The sequence below is a fragment of the Cavia porcellus genome, unplaced genomic scaffold (genome assembly GCF_034190915.1).
Source record: "Cavia porcellus strain 051 isolate PalLab524CR breed Dunkin Hartley unplaced genomic scaffold, mCavPor4.1 scaffold_2, whole genome shotgun sequence".
NCBI lineage: Eukaryota > Metazoa > Chordata > Mammalia > Rodentia > Caviidae > Cavia > Cavia porcellus.
Genome location: NW_026947485.1, coordinates 124284978 through 124309336, shown reverse-complemented (window position 1 = coordinate 124309336; position 24359 = coordinate 124284978). Strand labels below are relative to the sequence as shown.

Below are 24359 nucleotides of genomic sequence, written 5' to 3'. Positions count from 1 at the left end.
CCCTATATTAGAGTTAAAAACTTAAAAAAGGGTGGGAATGCAGCTCAGTACAGATGCCCTGAGTTCATTCTCCATGACTCAAATAAAAAAGTGTCTTTGTTACTATTGGAATGATGTATTGTATTATAAAAAGCTTTGGTGTATTGCCAAAAATGTATCATAAGAATACATACATAATTTGAAGGGTAGCAGAGGCTTTTGTTGTGTTGCTTTGATTTTCACCATTCAATATTTAGCCTAAGTAATGGAAGTCTAATGCCTACCTGAGATTTGATATTATCATGAGAAAGTTCTTTATATGTGGAAATATATTAAATTCAGTATCCAGAATTTTAAAAAGTTGTCATATTTATAGAAATTATCAAGCTTCTTATGTAGATAAGGAGTTGATTTTCTATATGATCTTGCTTCTATAACTGGGTACTGTTTGTATTAATTTGTCTTTAATGCCAAATAAGTTTCTATGAATATCCAGTTGTAGTATTCTGTTCAGCTTCTTTTGTTGTAGTTTTATTTCCTCAGTTTTATGTTTTTTAATGTTAACCCTAAAGCTTCAAAGTCATGAAAGCTAGTTTACTGAGTGTTACCAGCTCAGTTGAGTAAGATCATGGATTTTATTCTTTTATCCTATGTGTTTTGAAGTAATACTCTTTTAATTTTGAAAGAAATCTAAAATTCCTTCCCAGTTGCATACTATTGATTATAAGTAACACTTTTTATTTTAAGCCAGCTGAGCAATTAAAGAAAAAGACAAGACTGAGGACATACTTGAGTACGTAACATGCTTAAAGGAATTATACTATCGATATTGCTCTTCTCAGTTGTACATTGCACCTGTTTTTAAAATTACTGTATAAGCCTTAACCTGGTTTAATTCCATTAATATCATCTATATAGTTGTAAAAAGTACTATACTGATAATTTTTTAAAATTAGGCATCACATTTGAATTTGTATACTCTAGGAGGGGAGATGTATTGGTTTGCATTATAACCTTCAAAATCTCAGTGTCTAAAAAGTTTTTCACTGACTTTCTTCAGACAGGAATCAGGGTCAAATGGAGAATTAGTGGCAGCTTGGGTAGCTCTGCAGGTGCTTAGAAGCTAGGTAGGGTTATCGGAACAATTTCTGTGGTAGCGGAATATTAAAACAGCTTTACCTTGTACATTAGATTCCTGCATCATTCCCGTCATTTGAGTTCATCATGCAGCCATTGTATTATCACACTTCATCCCAAGAAAGATGAGTACAGTACAATATTTTGAGAGAGAACATTAACATACAGTACTTTGCTATACTTTTTCTGTTTTATTATTAATGTTGTTAATCTCTTACTGTGTCTAACTTACAAAATACACTTTATGAATAAGTGTATATATCTAAGGAAGAACATAATATATGTAGGCAGTATTTGAAGTTTCAGACATCCACAGGGAAGAGATGTTGTAGAACTTGTCCCTTGAAGATAAGGTGGAGACGACCGTGCTTACTTAATTTTATGGTGGCTCATCTAGTCTACATCTTGTCCTGGAACTGTCATGTTTGAACAGCGTTTTTAAATTTGATGGGGGAGACAAGTAACACTTTTCTGCAATCGTTGTCACTTTTGTTGGCAGTTTATAGAGTATTTTTTTAGATTATTGTCTTTTTTTCCTATAATTTTTCCCAGCTGTATTTTCGCTCTTGGAATATGTTCTGTAGATTATTGTTAATGCAGGGTTTCTCTTTACTTACTATGTTCTTACGGCTACTCAGTGGCTACCTTCTACCCAGCTCTTATTCTGATTATTTTCAGACTTACATCAGCATTGATTTTGATTACCAAAAACGTACTATGAAGTAAAGTTTAAGACATGTTATCAATTGCCCAATCTCCTACCTACCTCTTACCTCACCATTCAAAATTAAATTCATTCAATGATTATATTCTATTTTTTAGTTTTTTTGTCTTTAATTTGAAAAATACAGGTTGAATATCCTTAATCCAAAATCCTAGGTTTTAGAGCTAGAAGTTAATAAGTGTTATAATTGGAAAATGATGATAATTATAATGATAAATAATAAATAATGATAAATATAAATGATAATTATAATGATGTTATAATTGGAAAATTGTACACCTGACCTCATGTGTAAGGTCACAGTCAAAAAGCAGGTATATTAAAAATATAGTGTAAGATTACCTTCAGGCTATGCCTATATGAAACATGAATGAATGTTGTAATAAGCATTGGCCTCCATCCCCAAGATATCTCATTATGTATTTGCAAATATTCCAAAATCTGAACTCTGAACCTCATCTGTTCCCAGGCATTTCAGATAAGAGATACTCAGCTTATACTCTGCAAAATTGTGTTAGTTCTCCTTTTTCTATCCTCCTTTTTATGATCATTAGACTAGTGAAGGGATTCCTACTTTAACAAGAGCTCGAGTAATAAGATCTCTTTGGCCAATAACCTGTAAAGTGTCTTACTGACCTGGAAAAACTCAGCTCTGAAGAGCCTGATGCTTGCAATTTATTTCTCCCTCCCTCATTAAGGGGAAAAAAAATCCCAACAAGTTATTTTGCCTTTATGTGTAATGTGAAGTACTTCCCCTCACGTAAGGAACATCTGTTCTGGAAGTTTCTCCGAAACGTAGGCATTCTTTATGATGTCTTGCATACCCCTGAGTAGTAGTCAAAGTATCTTTTACTTTCTCTTGTAATTAAAGTTACTTTTTGTTTTGAAGTTTGCTGGGCTCCTCATTTCATGGAGAGGTAAGTGATAGGTAATATTCTTTGTACATTTGAATAGTGGATTTTGCATGAGGAATAGGCTATTGCTTTTTTCCTTTGCTTTCTGATTTCCTAATTATTTAGCTCAACCTTTATGCATTGTTCTCTACCCCTTTATCTCCACAACTTTCTCATTTTGATCTGCAAGTTCCTCTTCTGTGTTCTGTATCAGAAATATATTTTGGCCAAATCTATTGATTTTTTTTTTTAACCTTGTCCCATATTGAATAGAGAGGATGTTACACCTCCTTCGTATTAAATCCCTCTGATCTTTTTTTGCCTGTTCTGGTTGCATGTTGCTTGACCCAACAGTCTGCAAATTCCCTTTGGTGAGAGAAACCTACTATTCAGATGCAGTAGGTAGGACCTGCCACCTAAAGGAAAGATGTAAACCTTTAGCTACCACCCTTACAGGATGCTTGAGTACTTGTCCTCCTTGCCTTAGCATCCTACTAAGTTCCATAATGTTCGTTACATGCTGTTACAATGCATAATACGTAACAGCAGCATGTTACAATATGTTTCAGCAACTTGTCCTGAAAGATTGAGTAGGTTTTAAGTAGCATTTGTTTTTCCTCTCATTTGATTCCTTACCTCTCTCCACTTATTAAAATATAGGGAGAGTAGAAACTAAAATTGTCTTTAGTTACTACTTATTAATCCATTTAGGCCACTGTCAGAAAGAGCATCAATGTAGTAGCTATAAAGAATAGAAAAGAAATTGATTTCCTATAATGTTAGTGAAATAATATATTTCTTTACAACTACTTGTATATCTTCACATGGTAGAAAGGAAATCATGGTAAAAGACACATGGCCTCTTTTTTAAAAGGATCCTAAGCCCATTCATGAAGGCTTATAACTGCGGCCTTTGTTGTATACCCTGAAAGAGTTTAGTATGATTGTTTATATATTAAAGCTATTTTTTTTCTTGATGTGTCAATATTATGCTTTTGAATATTGGTTCATGTTTGGATTTCCATTTAAAATTTCTGAAGTGGTTTTCTGTAAATGACATTGCTAATTAAAATGTTAAACCCTAAGTCAGTGCCTTTTATACATTGTTACATATTTTTCAGAACAAAATTATATTATGGTCTGATAGTATTTTGTATGAGTGGTTTACACAAGAATGATCACTGCAAAATTAATGCAATAACTTAGTAAAGTACAATACCAGATTAGCTTCATTATCTGAGATGCTGCTGACATTCTGAACTGAATCTGAGAAAAGAAGCCACTGAGTAGCTAAAGTAAATGACGTAAGACACATTGAAATTAATATATTTAATGTAAATGCAAGCAGCTTAGTGTTTTATTGAGATTCATTAATAACTTTTATTTTTTAAGAAGTTTACTTTTTTTCTTTTTCAGAACCGGCACGTCTACAATGTAGATAAAGAATGTAAATTGATAATAAAGTAAAAATAAGAGGTAGTGGGCTGTATTCTTAAAAGATAATCATCTCAGTACATTTTGTTGTATTTCCTTCTCATATTTTCTGATCATGTATCCTCCCTTTTGGTTATAATTTTATATCATGTTCTTTTGTGATATATATGTGCAGTTTTACACCATGTTCCTTTTGCTTAACATATTAATAAAACTTTTTTCTCTAATTGTATTTTTGTAGCCATTATTAAAAGCTACATGGACTCTAAATCTAATAAATGTATTTGTCTACCAAGCTCATATTAGAAAGGCATTATTTTGCTGTAATGGATGTATCAACTAACGGCAAGGAAAAGACTAAAAATTGAGAGCAGAGTACAAAGAATAGTGAACGGGTATTCTGAGCACAGAAGCAAACTGCACGGCAGTGATCAGTGTTAAAGAGAATCGTGCAGACGCGCTTTTAGGTTTGCCCTGGAATCACGACCTCTGACCTTCGATAAGTGCTGTATGCTGCCCAGCAGCGTCTGTATCCGCCACATCCAGACTGCTTTTTCAACCAGAAAACTTTTTCTTTAGATCTTGTGCCTGTCTGCTATAAGCTCCTGAAAATGGAGCCCATCACTTGCATCGTCACACTACCTAGCCCACAACCCTAGTGACCTATGCAGCTTCCCTTCTTTATTTTTATTCTTAAAGTCTTCTGTATTTTAAGTTTTGCCTATGGAAGAAGTGTTCTTCGGTTTGTCAGGACCCAGTTGCTGTGTTTGTGCTCTGAATCCCATTCACTGAAACTGTCATTCATGTGTCACTGTGTTGGCCTCTCAGCTCTTCTGTGTCAGCAGTCACTCCATCTCTGCAAGGTCATTTCTAGGGATTTTTTATGTCATTTGTTTATTTTGGTTTTGGGTAAAGTCTCTCACTAAAAGGAACAACACCAAGTAAAGAAGAGTCCAGTCTTGCCTTCCTGCTTAGTTTGTGGCCTACTTCTCTTTCTAGTCATAGTCAGATTTGTTACATGCGTTGAGTTTTCAGTACTTCTATATTAACTAGCCTGGTTCTGTTTTCCTTTAGTTTATGTGATTTTTTATACATTTCTTTGTATGTATGTATGTATGTATTGGTACTGGGGAATGAACTCATGACTTTGCACTTGCCAGGCAGGCACTTATGCTGCTGAGCTAAATTCCTGGCCCTCATTTCTTTGTATTTAAATATGACAGTTATATGGTGAGCCCAGATTGTCTGTGAGCTCTGGCTTCTAATACACAGTTGCTCTGTTGTCGTGTTTTCTTGATGTCTTGTAGGCCCTTAGAACCCAGTGTGTTTAAAGTTTTAACTTCCTCTCTGTCCCACATTAAATAATGCATTGCCATCTTCTGTAAGTCACAATGTAGAAAACATTCCTGTTCCTTACTCATTCACTCCCTTCAGTCCATCAGTGAGACCTGTTGACTTGCTGTCTAGAACACATCTTCCGCTGTTTTGTTTTTTTTTACTCCACAGAACAGCAAAAGAGATGTTAAAATGTAAATTGAATTATTTCTCCTCTGCTTTGAGACTATATTATTTTGCCACTAGATCTACACTTCATAGTATAACTTGCAAGGCATTGCATGATCTTTTCCATCCTGTTGTTACTAGTTTCCCTTTTGCATTTCTTCTTGAAACTACTGCCTGATTGGTTTTTCGGAGTCTGCAGTGTTTTACGTACTTTCATGCTTTTGTGCTTTTACCTTTGCTGTTCCCTCCCAGGACTGCTCTTCCCTGTACTTTTTTTTTTAGCCTTTAGGTTGCTGGTTAAATGTTGTCTCAAATTATCTTCACTTGACATTTAAGGGTTGCCTCTTACATCCTTTTCTTATCACTTGTTTGATTCTTTCATGTGGTATCACAGTTTGTAACTTATTTTTCATTTTTTTTAATTGATTAACTTCTACTCTGCCTGGAATGCAGGCATCAAAAAGGCATGGGCTCTGGCATTATTGGACATGAATGTATCACTGTTGCCTGGAAGAGAACCTGCCTAAGTTGCTGATGAATAAATGATTGAGTAGATGAGTAACAGACCAGAAATGTCCCTGAAAGCATCTGGCATCCTTAGATTTTATCTTTGAAAAATAATTATTAAAGCTGACCCTGGATTATCCAACAAGAATTACAATAAGTATAATCTATTTTAGAAAAATGAAGCTACAAAAATGATTAAACCAACTTAATTGTAAAGAAAATGGTTCTTAGCAAAAGAGTCTTAAAATATTTTGTCATTCTTAATATAATCTGTTTTCCTGTACTAAGAGTTTTTCACTGACTGTATCTCACAGCTGAACAAGTTTAGGATTTGTAAATGAGTTACTAATTGTTCTTTTGAATGTTATACACTCATTGGCATAGGTGGATTATGCATTTGCATTTGTCCACTTGATAAAATTTATTTTTATCCCTCAAATCAGTACTTGCCTCAATTATTAATGTGTATACAATGGTGAAAAATCAGTCTGTCCTAGACGCATGTTTCCAGTTGAACCCTAACATTGCAACTCAGTTTTCTTGTTTCAGTTCTTAAGTTGTAAGCAATTGTCTCCATTTAGGACTGTGTTTTTCTCCCCCCTCCCCCCCGTGGGTGATTATACTATTCAGAATTACCCCCAAGCATATGGCTGAATTATTGTAAAATATTCCTTAGTGTTAGAAGACTGTGACATGTTTTTGGAGAAAAGTTACTGGAATAATTCATAGAATTCAGGAAAATGCTACACTTAAAGATCATGATATTAGATAAGCTTTGTTCAGGTATGAAGTGCAGTATAGTATTGTTGGCCATGAATTCAATACCAATGAATCGAAAATATATAAATCATCTTTAAACAAAAACACATAAAACAAGATTACTTATTGAGTAGTTGATGAAAATGTTGTGACCAAAGGCTCTCAGGAACCTAACCCTGTATTTCCCCTAGGAGCAATGGTTCCGTGTTCGCGGCGACTTTATAGAACATAACTACCGCGAATAACGAGAATGGACTGTAAGTTAAAACTCTGGACTTCAATGTAAATTTCAGGAAGTGCCTCCTTAGCTCTTAATTGTGATTTAGAAACCTTTTGGTTGGGGTATGTATTGTAAAACCAGTAAAGTGGGAGGAAAACTGAACTATTTTGGTTCAATGATCCTTTTTGAGCACTTACTATATGCCAGTAACTACTAGCTTTCAAATAACAAAAATAACTAAGTCATAAGACCTTCACTTCACATTAGAGTAATTCCACTTAGCTCCACTGACCTGACTCCACCTGGAACTAGGTGTACTGCAAGTCATTTCTGACACTGCCATGAGTTAGCATAGACTCTGTAGGTTAAAGTCAGAGTCTTCCGTACATCTCCCCATACTCGAGACACCTGCTGGAATTCTCAGGGGCACCCAGGCCGCTTTCAGCTGCTTGGCTACAACTCTGGGAATTCCATGATGCCTTCAGGTTCAGTAATTCCCTAGAATGAGTAGTAGAACTTAGGAAGCTGCGGTACTTACAACTGGAATTTAATTATAATTGATGCTCAGGAGCCAAAGTCTGTGAAGAAGCCCCAGATTTCTTTGTCCTCTGGCTGTGGAACCAGAAAATGTCCCCTTCCCGGCACATCAGTGTGAGTGCCAACCGTGAAGTGATTCCGAGCTTCAGTGTTTGGTAATAGGTATGATTTTATATAAGTTGATTGAAATGGCTGAACTCAGTCTCCTCTCCTCCTAGTGTCACTAGAGTTAGGTCGCAGAGAGTCCTAAGCTTCCAGTCATGTGTCTGGTGTTTCTGGTGCTCACACCCCACTGTGGAATATATGGGGGCTTTCAGTCTTTACCTCATTAGCATCTCAAAAACGCCTCTATCACTTAGAGTATTCCAGGGGGGTTCAAAGCTTTGCACCTGGAATCCAAGATGATTTATTCTTTACTCCGTGGGAGACTGCCTCCCAGCCCTAGGAGATAAATTTAGAGTTTGTCAGGTAGAGGCTGTAGGTGTTTATAAGCAGAGAGCATGTATGCAGAAGCATCAAGAAATGGGGGGACTTAGGAAGAATAAAATGTCATTCAGTGAAGTGATACTGTTTTTGTTTTCAAGTGGGAAGTGGTTGAAGGTGAATCTCGAGAAGTAGGCTGTGGTCATAAAGATTGTGAACTCTGGGAATCACAAGCCCTGTACACATCTGAACTTGTATAGTGAATTCCCATGTACTCACTGCAGTTAGTAGCCGGTGGTCAAACTGTGTCATCTGTGTTCCCATCTGTCTACCCCTGGCCACTAACATTTTTGTAGCAAATTCCATATATTTTAGTATTTTAGTCATAGATATTTCAGTTTGTAGCTTTCATATATATATAACCTTTTAAGAAATTACCATAACTCCACCATTATTAAGGACTGTGAATACCATCAAATATCCAGTCATCACTCTAATTGCCAGTTCTTTTTTTTTTTGTTTTTAATACCAAGTCATTTGCTGATAGTTTTAAGAAATTGAGATATCTAATATTAAAATTCAGATTTTTATGATTGAAAAATTAGAAAGTACCAATACTAGGTCAGTGTTTCTTCCTTTATTACAATAGGACCTTAGTCAAAGTTCTTGCCTTGCTGCCTTAATTTCTTTCCGCCTGGAGTAACCTCAGAAAACGTTGAAATGGGGCATATACTTTGATAAGATTTCTATCGTGGAAAGAGTAACTAAATGTGGGCTCAGAATGGACTTGATGAGATGTGTATACAGGGAGAACAGTTGTATTTTTCATGATAGTGTTGCAGAGGAAGGCCTAAAATGAAGCCTGAGGTAGAATAGACAGAGTGTAGAATACAGAGTTGAGGGTTACAGCTGACAGAACACGTGGACAGGATGCATACAAATCATTTAGGTGATGAGTAGGTAGCGCAATCTCTGGGTCAAACAGAAATTCAGAATGACCTGGTTGATGCTTGAGAGGGAATAAATGATTTGCATGGATGTTTTAACTGAGTAGCAGAGATAAACACACCCAGTTATTTTTGAAATCCTAACTGAAAAAGTTTAGAAATAACCAAGAATAAAGGCTTTTGTAATACAACAAATTTCTCTAACTCTTATCCATGTAACATTTGAGAATTCTCACTTTTAAATTTTTGAAAGGAAGGGAAGACTACCTATATGAGAGCATTCAAAACAGCTTTTTTTAAAGGTAACTATCAGTTTCTTTAAATGAAAGTTGAGGACTATTACATTCCAGTCCACTTGCCTCAGCATTTACTTCATGTACTTCTAATAGTATATTGTAGCTGTAAGAAATACACAGCATTTTGCAGGGCCTGGCATCTAGTAAGTGTTTGCTAGATTTGAACAAAAGCCCATTTAAGGCTCAAGCAGTAGACTGTGGTTTGGAGTACAGTTTTCATCTGATACTTCCTGCAGTGTCTTCACAGATAGGAAACTCAGTAAATCTTTGGGTAATAAGTGAACAGTTGTGGTGGTTTTAAGTATTTTATTTAAAAGGATTCTTTTCCCCTTAGTTTGAGGTGGTATCAACATCCTACGGAGGAAGAATTAAGAATTCTCGCAGGGAAGCAGCAAAAAGGGAAAAGCAAAAAAGACAGGTAAGGTTTATTGATAAGCTTGTAAAATAGTCAACATTTAAATTTTATACAAATGCATTTTAAAGTTTTTATTAAAAGAATATCAGTTATGCTATAAGCAGTTGATAAATTTGAAATCAAAACTAATGCATACCAAGTAAGTGGAAATCAGTAATATAAGTATAAAATAATCATTATTTTACTTAAAAAAACAGTTCACTTTATTAGTGTGCTTAAATTATGGGAAAATAGTTATCCTATTACAGAAAATTTCATTGGGGATTGTGTGGGGAAAGAACTGTGACCTGTGTTTTTATCCTACAACTCATTTCAAGTATCAGTTGGTTTGAGTTTTTATTGGGTTTTATTACTATTTCATACTGTTGTTATTGTGTAAATTGATTGGTTTTTGTTTTGTTTTTAAATCTCAGTTTTTAAAATTTTTAAATAAAAGGGGTGGGCAGTACGGGCTCTTGAGTTTGGCAGGGACAGATGGTCTGAGGATTTCACCCCAGCCTTGTGTGCTAAGTGCATGCTCTACCACTGATCTATCTCTCCAGCTCTTAGCTCTTGCATATTTTATCCATGTTTAAAGTTTATGAAGAGAACTGCTTGTTACTAATCCTCACTTAATGGACCACAGCAGCTCATCTGTGAAATGGAAAACTGATCGTAGTTGTCTTGAAGAATTTTTCAGCTTTAAAATTGTACTCTTTTCTAATGTTGAATTTTCAGGGAAAGTGCATGGTATTTATCTCTGAATGTGCCTAAGTTTCCTCAACTGGGAATCTGGAAGGCCTTTTGAGGTCTTCTCTGACTCTGAAATCATAACTGTAATATGAATATTTTAAAAGAACAGTGAAAACAATTACCACATTTCTCATATATATCATAAAACTCAATTTACCTGGCTTAATAAATTTGTAGTTGCTAAAAATTCTTTAAACATTAATGATTATTTGTCATGAAATTGGAAATTTGAAGACTATCTTTCCTGACCTTCTCATCTTCTTTTTCTTTTATCATACATATACTTGTTCACTGAAATACTAATTATAAATCCTTCTTTATTCCTGTAGTTAATTCTTAAATAATCTAGATCAACATTATAGTTTCTGAAACTCTTTTACATACAATTTTGCTCAATCTACACAGTGACCCTAAGTATTAGCTAGTAATTTAATTTACACTTTACATTTTTGTTGTTGTTGTTTTTGTTTTTTACACAGTAGGTCTCACTTAGTAATTTAGGCTGGCCTTGAATTTATTGCGTTGCACCAGCTGACCTTGAACTCATGGTGATCCTCCTGCCTCAAGTACGGGCATGTGCCACCACACCTGGCTTAATTTATAGTTTACTAATGAGAAGCTTTCAATCAGAGATGTTAAATAAGTTGCCCACGTTCACATAGTCAAGGGCCAGAATTTTAAATAAGATTAGTTTTTAGTTTCTAATTTATTTTCAACTATTCCACCTCTAACCATCCATTGCTACTGTGTTCATGTTGTATAGTATAGTATTCATTTTGTAAATATTTAAATCCTTTTCATATGCCTTGTAATTGGTAACTTTATATTAATTTTTTTTTTTTTTTTTTTTTTTTTTTTTTTTTTGACCAGGGATAGAACTCACAAACTCACACTTGCCAGGCAGGCGCTTACTCCATGGAGCCAACTCCCCAGCCCTCCATTAATTTTAATATGTCAAATAGATTTTGTATATGAAGATGCATTAGTGATTCTTGTTCCTGGTTAACAATGATGGTTGTTTGAAATGTTATTGTGAAATTATTACTGAGGTTTTCCCCACTTATTTTTATTTAAGAATAAGTGAAGAATTGTTTGCCACTATTTGAAATGAATGTTACTTTAAGAAGTTTATTGGGGCTAGGGATCTAGCTCAGCTCAGATTATGAGTTCAATCCCTGGTACCAAAAAAAAAAAAAGAAGTTTATTATTTCCTGTATCTGTTTGTCTTTAAAGATTAAGTTAGGTGGTGCTGCAGGTGCACCTCTTGTCCTTCACCTGTGGTCTTTATGGAAAACAACTCCCAAGTTAGCCTTTCGTATTTCTGACTTTGCCCTGTACATGTCTTTTAATACTGTTTTGCAGCTCCAACATAGTTACAGATCTGTTTCTGGGTGTCTGTGTACATATGTGTACGTCATTTCAAGGAGTACACACTGTCTTGTCTTCATTTGCTTTTCATTTTTGTGTCTAAAGAAAGAGATACTAGATTGTATTTAAATCTGCAAAAGAGGGACTAGGAGAAATTGCTGTGAAATGTATGTATTTACATAATAACTTATTTCCACATTTTACAGTCTACCTTTAAAAACTACTTTTGAGTATGTTCCTTACTTTTTGATGAAATATTTACTTTTTGATGAAATTATTCTTTATCCCTATGAATTTAAAATATCATTTGTATTTAGTTTGATATAAGCATATGGATAACAGTGTAGGTAACTTGTTTTTGTGTCACTTGTGTGTTATAGGAAATATAATGGTCACATTGAAAATAAGCCACTAACAATTCCAAAGGATATTGACCTTCATCTAGAAACAAAGTCAGTTACAGAAGTCGATACTTTAGGTAAGGGATTCTTGGTAAAATGGTCTGTAAATTGCAGTTTTATATTATAATAGTAAAAGTCTTTCCATTTTATCTATTGTGGCTAGGACTTTTTTTATGTTTTTCTAATCATTAAGTCCATTATACTGACTATGAAATCCAGGAACTTAGAATCTGAAAATGGCTTTATTTGAATTTCACTTTCTGCTCACCTTACTGCTCCCCACTTTTGAGAAGAGGATAAGCGTAAGCTTGTTACACAGTTTCTGTTTATTCAGTTGAGATCACAGTTTTTGTAATCTTGAATTCTATATTTGGTTTTGCTTCTTATTTTAGCTTATTTTTAAAATGTGGCTTGCTGTAAAGCCTTTGTATATTTGTATTGAATCCCTTATTTTTAATGATTCAATTTTATTCTAACATTTGATAGACAGGAAAGGAGTTTTAGAATTAAGAATGGTACTAGTAATCACAAAAATTCACTTACTTAGGATTCACCTTTATCCATTGGGTGTCTCTGAATAATAATGTAATTTCAGTTCCTCAGTTTTTACAGTTAGGTAACTCTTATTTTAAGTTGGACATGAACTTCATATTAAACTGAGCTCTAAAGACCTCTGAGCGGACACTGTGTACAGCAGCAGCCTTGTCAGCCCTTTGCTGTCCTCAGAGTCCGCAGAGGAGCTCCAGGAACTCCCTCAAGGTCCCCTCCCCTTGCCTGCAGCAGGTTTTAGGAGTCTGCACTCTCAGAAGTCTTCTGTGTGATTTCGGTTTTTTGCTACACTTGAGAACTGCTGGGTTACCTGTCAGAGGAGGAAATAAAATACTATAGTCCTTAAAAATAATTTTTGTGAAGTTGCATTATGTAATTTGGCCTTTCCTGAGTCAAGATCACATCATTCTCAGAAAATGATGCCAGATTATCTAGCATCTTATATAGAATTATTTTATGATATAAAGTGCTCTCAAAATATGTAAAAGTTGAATATTGCATCTAAAAACCTGTATTATATATAGACAACATCCTTTCCATATATAGAGAGAGAGACTCTAAGATTGTGTTGCAGATCAATATAAATCAGCCATCTAGTATCATTTGGACTTTTAAGACTGGGTCTGCACCCTCTTCTTCCTTCTACTACTCTTCATGAAACATTTAAAACATTCAAAAATATTTTGACTTTTAGTCAAAATGCTTAAATAAAAATATCCACAGGCCATGTGCAAATACAAGAATACAACACATTCTCTCTAATTTGTAGTACATGTTTTTCATTTTTACTAATAACCTTATGGTATAATAATCAGCCATTTTAATGATGTCTTAAAATTATCAGGCATTGTTTTAACCATTTGTTTTGACTCATCTTCACAATTCAATGTAGGTTACTTTATAACTTGTTCATTCATTAGAAGGAGTTAACTTACTTGGTCAGGGTTGTTAAAAGAGATAGAGCCAGTCAATGAGGACTGAACTATTATAATGAGCCTAAAAAATTGAAATTTGGCTCCTGTGCCTTCAGTATACTGTTACTTATTTCACTTGTTCAATTTTGAGAATAGTTGCAAATGGTATTAGCCTACCAGCTGGTTGCTTAGTATCAAGAATGTGTTACCTGTAACAAAAAGGATAAATTTATTTATGTTTATGTAGTCATTTGTGAATGTGTGCTGTGTATGTATGTTTAGGTAAAAGTATAAAGTTTTCTGTAGGAGCTTGGTTTGATTCCAGTATTTTATTAAAAGTCACTATACAGGGCTAGGGATTTAGTTCAGTGGCATAAGCACCTTCCTGGCAGACGTGAGGTTGTGAGTTCAATCCCTGGTACAAAAAAAAAAGTCACAATATAGATATTGAATTTAAAAGTTTATATTATCGAATAAAAAAGCAGTGTAATTATAACACTTGGATTAAATACATCTAGTTTGTACTTTGTTGAATCTGTTGTTGATACCAGTGACTGTTGTGAAAGTCCATCAGTTTGTCCTAGCTCTTTAATGTATGAGGGTGAGAGCCTAAGACTTCAGTGTCACCTGGCTTTTCACTGTCAATGAATTCCTTGGCAGAATCCCATGCAAGTGTAGGCAAGCATGGAGAACCAGAATGCTGAGAATTACTGTTAGTAAAAAGTAAAAAGCATTAAATAAGTTGCTATTTGCCTTTTCTGTCTTTTCATTGTTTCACTACCTTCCTACAGGAAGTTATTTAAAAGACTGAATGGAGGTAATGTTTGGAGGGAGCAGAAGGATTGAAGGGAGGGATCCTACAACTTCAAAATAAAACTTGCAGCTAGTTCAATTGCAACAGAAAACTTAAACCAGTTAAAATACCTTAAATCAAATTAAGAGTGTTAAAAATAACTGAAGGCAGAGCCAGGGATTTAGCTCAGCAGCTTAAGTGCCTGCCTGGCAAGCACAAGGTCGTGAGTTTGATCCCTGATACCAAAAATTTAAAAAAACAAAACAAACAAAAAAGCTGAAAGCTTTGAAAATTTGAAAATTTATCCAATCATTAAAATTTTATATCTTTTAAAATCTTGCTATTGCCACTTCAAAACAATATATTTGGTTAATTTGTTTTGGTATTTTCAATAAGTCTTCCTTTGTGTCATGTTTTATTTCTAGAATATATTTTCTGTGAGGGTATTATTATTGTCAGCTATAATTGTATTACATTTTCCAAGGAAAAACTTTCCAAAGCAGTGTAGGTCATTTTATTATGTGCCAGTAAGTACTTATGAATTGATATTACACATGTGATTTACTTTTATTTTTAGAAGGCCTTTGAAAAAGTAATGGTGATACTTTATATTATACTCTAGTGGAAGTAAACTGGAATATTTATACCTTATATGAAGTTTAAATCGGGTAAAATACAAAAGGTGATAAATTATATTTACTTTCAGAGAATGTTAATTTTTTTTGTAAACTGAAGAATGGAATTATTTGTTGAAGAGGTATGGTTCTGTGTAAAATCTACAAGTCTTTTATCTGCTCTTCTTACAGAGCAGAAGAGGAAATAAAAAGTATATTTGTTTCAGTTCGTTTTCCTCTGCAATTACTCACAAAATTACTAGTTCTTCACTGGTATGATTAATTACTGTAACACAAGGTTTAATTCTCTTCACAAAATGAACAATACAAGTAGATTCTTTTTTGTAGATCGAGTTGTATTAATTGAAGTTAACATAGCTAGAGCCTCAAGAAAAAATTTTTGATTCATAGTTTATCTATAAAGTAGCTAATGCATTAAGAAAATAAAGACATTTGCAATACTGTTTTAGCAACAATTTAAATAATGTTTGGTCATTTTAGGATCATTTTAATTTAATTTACAAACTATTCAAATGTAATTTTGGATGCTATCATTCTGACCATCTCCTGAATTTTTATATTCTTGTATTTGCAAACCATATGTTGGAAATAAAGTGTAGCATACTTAAAAGTTAATGATGGCTTATAAGTTGTGAAAATTTAAGTAAAACTTTTAAAAATTTTTTATTTTTCAGTATTGCATTACTTTCCAGAATACCAATGGCTGGTGGATTTTACAGTGGCTGCTACAGTGGTATATCTAGTAACGGAAGTCTACTATAATTTTGTGAAGCCTACACAGGAAATGAATATCAGCTTAGTCTGGTGTCTGCTGGTTTTGTCCTTTGCAATGTATCCTTCAAACATCATTACTATTAATTTATCTTTCCTTTACAACTAATCAGATCTCATCTCAGATTCGAAAAACAAATGTAGGTCATTAGTCAACTTTACTTCATTGAATTCTTTATGAAATTGTAGAACATTTCAACATAATAGGGATAAATAGCTTAAAAGGTATACACAAGGAACACCAGTTCACCACTTTCCTGCCTTATCCACTGCTGTCACAGTGCTGGCCACTTTCACCTTTTAAAAAAGGTGTGTTTTTTTGAGGGATTTCTTTCCAGATGTTTAACTGTTATATGATATTGATACTGTTTTATTATTAGATATTGTACCTTTCTCCTTCCTTTTCTTCCATTCCTTCAAAATAGAGACATCTTACTAAATTTGTTATCAGTTATGCATGTATACATACCAAAATATTACCTATGACTAAATAGAATCACATATTATTACCTCCCTTGAATAATTTTTTTTAATTTTGTTGTATGGAAAGTTTCCCCAGAATTTTTGGTATGTGAGCAGTTCACATTCTTCGTAAGCATTTCTAACAATACCTCTTTCTGAATCCCAGGAACTCCTATTCTTGTTTTGTCAGAGAGCATTTTCTTTTAGTGTCCTTAGAAAAGGTAGTTGTTTTTGAAGTTTGATGTGCCTGAAATTATCTTTACTTTTCTCCCATAATTCACTGGTAGTTTGGCTCAACAAAAGATCTGAAGAAAAAAATAAGTTTTCCTCAGAATTTTGGAGCCTTGAGAAATTGAATGCCCTTTTGCTCCTTGTATTGTGCCTCCTCTTCTCCCTTTACACATTCCCGATGTTTTTCCTCTCCTTTCTTTTGAGTTTTATCATTGATTGTGTTAAGTTTCCTTTAGATCTAGCAACCCAGATCTTTTACTTCTGGGAGATATTTTTTATGCCCATTGAAGGTTTGTTTGCATCCTTCCTGGCACTTGCAAATCTGGAAACTCATGTTCTTGAGTTTTAGAAAATTTGCTTGAATGATTTTATTGGTCATCTTTTCTCTCTTAGAAATGCTTTTAGTTCAGATACTGGGTCTCCTTGGATGATATTCTAAAGGTGTTTTTTTTTTTTCTTTCATACATATGTTTATGATATACTTTTTTTATTTTCTGGAATTTTTAATATTCTCCAGACTATTACTGAATTTGTTGTGAATTTTTCCTATAATTTTAAACTTTTAAAATTTTTAAAATAAAATTTTTTAAATTTTCCCTCACCTTAATGAAACCCTGTTTTATGATTATTACCTTCTCATTAAAAAAAATTAAGTACATGGATTTCATTGAAGTTTTCTGCCAGATATCTTTGTGTCTGAAGTTGCTTTTGTTTGCTTAGTCCAGTTATCCTCTTTAATGTTAAAGGCTTTTCTGAGAGTGTTAATGTGTGAGCTTGCTGTCCATATATGAGGTATAATTGAAAAATAGTGGGGATTGAACTCAGGATGTTCTTAGCTACATCCTCAGCCCTTTTTTGTTTTACTTTGAAACAGGGTCTCACTGAGTTGCCCAGTCTGACCTTGAACTTGTGATCTCTCTGTCTTGGCCTCCCACATAGCTGAGATCATAGCTATGTGTGACAATGACCCGCTTGTTGAATTTTTTATATGAATTTTTTTAATTTTAAGACTTTTTTAATGTTGCATTTTCATAGTATTTTGGTGTCACAGATATGTAATAGCTTTTCATTTCTAAGGATGGATGGATGGGTTGATTAACTGATTTTTGAGATGGGGTCTTATGTTTCCCCATCTGGGCTTGAACTTATTTTTCTCCATGTCTTAGAATCTTGGGTAGCTTGGATTACAGGGGTGTGTGTCCATGCCCAGCAGATATTAATACCTTTTGAATTCTAATTTACATCTTACATAATTTTTTATCCTCTTTTTGCTTTAATAGTAATCAGAGATTGAGCTCAAAGATCTTATCCTTGAATATCTATTAATACTCAACTGCTGATGCTCAAGAAGTCACTACAGAATTAGAACTTTCATGCACCTGTCTGGAGTTTGTCAATTGCCAAGCCTTTCTGTGACTGATTGAGTGGGGACCTGGCATTAATCCTGAGGGCCTGGGGGATCTTGTCAGTGTCTGTAGTTGCTAGACTACCATTTCTCCAGAGAGAAGTTGTCTGTTCTTTTTACTGTAGAGTGTAATGGGAAATGTTACGGGAACTGATCCAGATAGCAAGCTGAGAATCTCATCATTCAGTGTTCAGAAACATGTTTTCAGCTCTTTTGTCTCCCTAATTTCACAAGTCAGCCTTGCCTGGTTTACTAACTTAACTAAGAATCTAATCCTTAACCGTTGGCCAGAGTTGCTGGAGGGCCATCAGGTAGTGTGTGTGAGCATGCAAAGCAGGAGATCTTGGAAGTCTTAAATAGCTACTGACGCAGACTTTGAAACCAGGCCTCCTATTTTCTTCCATTCTAGATCCTCTGCACTTGGGAGTTTCTGGTGTCTCCAATTCCTGACTCTTCCAGGGCTTCTGATGAATGAATTCTTTCTTGAAGTGCTCTTCTCCTTGTAGAACAAACATGGCAAAGAAAGCTGAAACCTATATCAGTTTTTGCTTGTCTGTCCACTTTCTTCAATAGTTTTATTGATAACTTTTTACCTCCTTTCTCTCTTACTGGTGAAATGTTTTACTTTCATTTGTGTGTTTGCTTTAATCAGATTTGGGAAGTGAATGAGCAGACCACCTTTTATAAGTAGATACTGTTTGAAGTGTCTGTTACGATTTGACATTTCAGTATCACTAGTCTCACTCTCTGCCTCTTGGATTGACTTAGGTGTCATTCAGAGCAGAAAGACCAGAACCGAGCCTTGAAGGGCAACATTTTCACAAAGTATGTGATATCCTAGGTGGAAGACATGTGTGCCAGTTGAGAGACATCCTCAGATGTCTAGTGTTAAACTAATTCCAAGAGCAGATTAAGTTCAAGCACTTAAACTCACTGTTCAGTTCTGTAATATGAAGTATGTGATTCTACTCAGAATAAAGACCCATTCCTCCATATCAAGTCATATAAAACCCATGACAAATGTTTTAACTTGATAATTAGCATTAGCTAACTGTATGTTAAAATTTTTGATTTAGTGAATTCTCATATTCTTCAAAATATAGTTTATTATGAAATATATTCTTTTTTGTCATGGTTTATAATTATATAGAAATGTATATTCTCTATATGCAGTTTTATTTGAATGTGATACAGCCCTTGATACAGGCCAACCAGAAATTTTAAAAACACACATATAAATAACTATTCATATTCTTTTGTGAGTAAAGTTTACCTTTCCTTTTCACTCAGTAACACCTAATAATGTGAGAGCAAAACTCCCATAGTCATCAGCCTGCAAACTGGCTCTGCTTAGTTTTAAGCAGGTCCTCATGGAAGGTGACAAACAATCCCTGTGGGAATCACTCCATCCTAGAAAAGATAGAAATAACGGAGGAGTTTATAATCCAAGCTGTTTCCTGCCGACTTTGACTCCCCACAAAAGAGATACGAGGAGAAAGTAGATTTGTGTGTCCACTTCAATATGAGATTTTGTTCAGTCCATTAGCATCTAAGGAAATAACCTACTTCCTTTAACTTGCACAACACCAGAATTTAATGCTAGATATCCATATCAACACCAAAGAGAGGCTTGTTTAAGCCTTTTATCTTGATTTCTTTGCATACTCTGAAATGAGTCTAGCAAAAATGACTTCTGGCCAGCTTGTCTTCATTTTCTTATTGTATGTGACTGCTTGTTAGTCACACACATGTCTCCATTGATTACCTAGGACAGTGGCTCTACTGAATTCCAGAGTTACACATACCTCCAGTGATTCAGAAATTTGCTGCAGTCGTTACTGATGAAATGTGCTTTGTTAAAGTGTTGCCCAAATTAGGTACATATAATTTAATCAGTTCAATTAAAAGTTAGCAATAAAATTGCCCTGTTTGCCTGATCGTTTTACTTCCTTCTCACTAGTTGTATTTGACATACAAAAGTAGGACAGCACTTGTAATTTCTATACAGTCTTGAAATTTCTAAAAGTACGAGAATCACTTTTTGAAGTGTGTAATACTAATCCCAGATCTTGGAATCTAGAACTGAGCCATCTCTTGTCATCAGCTTCCTCTTTTCCTTCAGCTGAGTTACACATTCATCTCAGCTGTCAGCTCTCCACTCTCACTCTAGAACTCAGACTGGTTCCCAGCTCTACTCTTTCTCATCTGTAGTCCTGATGAGCTTTTTGACCAAGTCTGTGTACCAGTTCTGCTTGCTCTGAGTTGTATAGTGAAAGGAAGGGAGAGGGTGGGGAAAGCCTTGTGATGTGGACGGAGCGGGTAGTAATCGTCTTTTCTGGATGCTGGCCCAGGAGGGCTCAGAGTCACTGGAGAAATGACTTCTGATCGCATGAGTATGAAGCATGTTTTTACTTTCAGAGAAACAAAAGGTAAAGAGCCAGAGATCTTTTTATTAGGTGTAAAAATTAAAATACATTGTATACTTCCAAAAGTTGTTTTCTTAGAAGTAAGCTGTAGCACAGAGAGTAATACTGAATCAATTATGCGAATCTGAGTAGAGAGCTGATCAGAAAAGGATAAGCCTATTGTATTTGGTTAAAGAATTGGATCATTTATCACATATCCTCAGCACTTATGTTTTACAATGCATTGGTTTAAAATAGCCAGCCTGTTAATGTATATTTTTGTGGCTATGTGTCACATTTTTAATTTGCCTTGGTTGCAAACGTGTGAATTTTATGTAAAACTAGTAACTGAATGACTAAGGTAAGTCCTAGAGCTTTCTGGTTTAACATACAACTCTGTGAATTTATAAATTAGGAATCTGTAGATTAAATGCTACATTGTTAGCTGTGGGAAATAGACAACTATTGCAAACCAGGAAAACTTATTCAACATTTCGGAATTCCTTAAAAGCTTCTAAATTATGTTATTTTACTTTCTGAAAATGTTTTACTTTAAATTAATATGGAAAGTGAACTCCTCGAAACCCTAAAGTGAGCTGTATGAAATACCAAGCCTCATGAGAAAGGGACAGAGATTCAGGGTTTCTGAATCTGAGCCAGGGGTCTTATTGTACCTTGAAAACTTGTATATACCACATTATGTCAAAGCTTTTGTCATTCCTAAAGACCTCTCTGGTGGGTCAGAGATACAGGTCAGCAGCATAAGCGACTGCCTGGCAAGTACAAGGTCCTGAGTTCAATTCTCAGCACCCAAATAAATAAATAGAGATGTTTTGTGACATTAAAGCTTGTGGATTCTTCAGATATCAGGCCAGAACCCTAGAATTCAGCATGGAATTCTTCTTATATTCATTTATAGACGAATCTGACTTTTTCTCTTAAAACTGTGATAATTTTCTCCTGAAACTAAATATCTAAAGATAGCCTTTTAATGTTGTTTTATTTTAATCTGGAAGCCTTAAAATGTTTTGTTTTGTTTCATTTTAAACAAAATTTGTGTTTATGCCTTCCCATATCTTTGGCTATACATTCCTTCCATAATGTGGTTAGGTTGAAGATGGCCATAAGATATTTTGTGGAATGGAATTTTAAGCAAACATGATGTTTTTCTTTCAAATTAGTAATTGATCCTAACTAATAAAATAGGGAAAAATACCTTTTGTTAAACAGTATCTGGGTTTTAGCTGTGTTTTAACATTGATGTTGGATCACACAATTTTAAAGTAGCTTTACTTGGTAAATCTTAAGGATTAATGTGCTTATTGTTAGATTTAATAGATAGTAATAGATTTTTGTAGAGTGGAATGGAAAGTATGATATGTTTTAAGTATTTTGGTTGCCTCTTTCTTTCTTTTTTTTTTTTTTTTTGGAATTAGAGTCTCGCTGTGTAGTAAAGGTTGACCTCAAATTTACCATGTAGCCCAGTCTGACCTTGAACTTAGATCCTCCTGCCTAAGCCTCCTGAGTGCTGGAATTACAGACATTCACTACTACTAACTATTTTAATAGGAAAACAATTAACTATCATCATCCCCTTATCCCAGAATTTAAACACTTTACACTTACATGAAAATTACATATTTGCATGGAAATGTAATCTTCTTTAAAAAGATAATCATAAGTTTGTGAAAAATGTTAAAAGAATTATTCATGTCTATTCTTCAGAATATTATCCATCATATCTCACTGTTTTCAATAAAATATTTCCTGAGCTACAATCTATTTCTCTCTTTGAATGATTTTAGGATATTATGAAGGCATGTTTTCTTAATATGAAAATTGAGCCTTTAGAACAATGAGTATAAATTTAAGTTGAATCATTATATATCTTGATGTTACTTAAGCTGTTATTCTAGATATGACAGAATATTGCCCTTTTAGAACTAAAAGTTAAGTCTGTTTACCATTTGGAAGTTTTTATCTTCCTGAGGTAAGCATGTTTAAAGTACTTTCTCCAGAGTAAATCTTTCTGTGTGTCCTTGACTTTTCTTCTGTTAGGAGTATTTCTACTTGCAAAAAAATATGTTAATATTATATTAGAACTTTAAAATATCAGTCTTGGGGCAGAAGAAAAAATTGTCTCTTTATATTCTTTAACTTCAAGAGTTACATTCTTCTTATATTCTATAACTTCTTCAAGAGTTAAGATTTATAACAAGGTAAATTAGGTAAAATGGAAAATCTTTGAGCTAAAAATTAGGAATAAAAAAGAAAAAATTTATCAAAAGAAAAAAAAAGACTACTTGCATGTGTTGTTTTCCTTGTACTGTGTTGCATATTTACTAATACAATTGTGCCATGGTGTCTGGTTCTAGGAACCCCCATGGGTACCAAAATGAGGAAAGCACAATTCCTTATATAAAGTGACAAGGCATGTAACCGACACACATCCTGGTTGTGTATGCTTTAAATTATCTCTAGTCTACATAAACTACCTACTGTAATATAAATACATCTGTGATATATTCTGTTGTTTAGGGGATAATGACAAGAAAAAAATCTGCTATGTGTTGACCCAGTCATAGTGTTTGTAAAAAGTATTTTGATTTTGATCCATGATTATCCATTTACAATAAATGCCGTGTTTTTAGCTGATGTTTTTGGTTGTCCAAGTTTAAAAGTATAAAAGCTTGCTTTGGGCATTATAATGTTATTGGACTATATTTATGTGTAGAGCCATCTCATTCACTTCAAAGTTGTGGACAATATATGAAGAAAGAACTGTTTTCAAAGAAATAGCTCTTCTAGAAATTGTATTGTGAAAGCTGATTATTTCAGGTATAATTTATGATTTATTTTTCTGTGTGAATAGCTTATTGTTAATAAATATGTTTGTGAGATTAGAGTATAAAAGTATTTTCTTATTTCAAAACAATTCATTATATGAGTCTTAAAAAAGTTTTCTAAATAGCTCGACAAAAGACTTTATTACTGCCTTAGCTATAATGGATTCTCTATTCAGTGATCTTACAGTTAATACACTTGTCACTGAGAAACTTTAAATGAAGTATGCTATTGTTACTTCTTAAAGGAAAAGCCAGTTTCTTGTTTTAAGTCTAACGCTGTAGGAGTCTGTTGTTTTAGGGAGATTTTGTTTGGTCTATGACCATACTACTACTTAACATAAAAAGTAGTTGCATTGCTCTCAAAGTTTGGTAGAGCAAGTAGTTGAATTTTGCATTGAAATATAATGAAGATTCTACAAAACAGCTTTTTCTATTAGAATTTTATTTCTTGTTTAATGGAATCCCCGTTGGTTCTGTATGACTTTGAGGAACTCTTCTTGGCCAGACACTGTTACGCACTAGAGTTAACTAAAAGATACTCAAGTTTTCTTCTTTTGGAGGAAGAATGCTACCCTTAAAACAGCAGCCTGTGGCCCTGCGTTAGTGGTACATGCCTAATCCCAGCACTTGGGAAGGCTGAGACAGGAGAGTTGCTATGAGTTCAAAGCCAGCCTAAAGTGCATAGTGAAACCCTGTCTCAAAAAGACCCAAAACAAACAAAAAATCTGTTACTAGAATCTTGAAATAATTTCAGTACATAAAATTTTGAAAGAGTAATAAAATAGATACGTAGTTTGCACTCTGAAATTTGTATGTATCCTTCATCCTGTTGAACTCCTGGAGATAATGTCACTTTTACCACCTTTATCACTGTGGGAGTAATTTTTTAACACACACATACATATAAGAAATATATATAAGAAATCTTTGGTCAAAGAGTATTGAAAGTATTAATAATATTTCCAATTTCCTGGCTACTCCAATTATAGCCTATTCATTCATTCATTCATTTAGGTTTTTTTAGGAGATGGTGTCAGTGTGTAGTTAAGAGCAGATTGGTTTTAAACTTACTG

The 24359-nt window shown here is 34.1% G+C and overlaps 1 protein-coding gene across 9 annotated transcripts in view; it reads left to right on the top strand.

Annotated features, from left to right (window-relative positions):
• Positions 1 to 24359, top strand: part of Tmem161b (transmembrane protein 161B) — a 70183-nt gene that overhangs the window by 25391 nt on the left and 20433 nt on the right. For 3 of the 9 annotated variants that reach the window (XM_013143484.3, XM_003479463.5, XM_023561416.2), the window contains 3 exons: positions 9694 to 9777; positions 12255 to 12352; positions 15841 to 15997. In XM_013143484.3, the coding sequence (XP_012998938.1) occupies positions 9694 to 9777; positions 12255 to 12352; positions 15841 to 15997 (339 nt within the window). Of the gene's footprint in view, positions 1 to 7127; positions 7194 to 9693; positions 9778 to 12254; positions 12353 to 15840; positions 15998 to 24359 lie in introns of those variants that run through there. The other 6 variants (XM_063245309.1, XM_063245308.1, XM_023561414.2 and 3 more) reach the window with 4 other exon arrangements.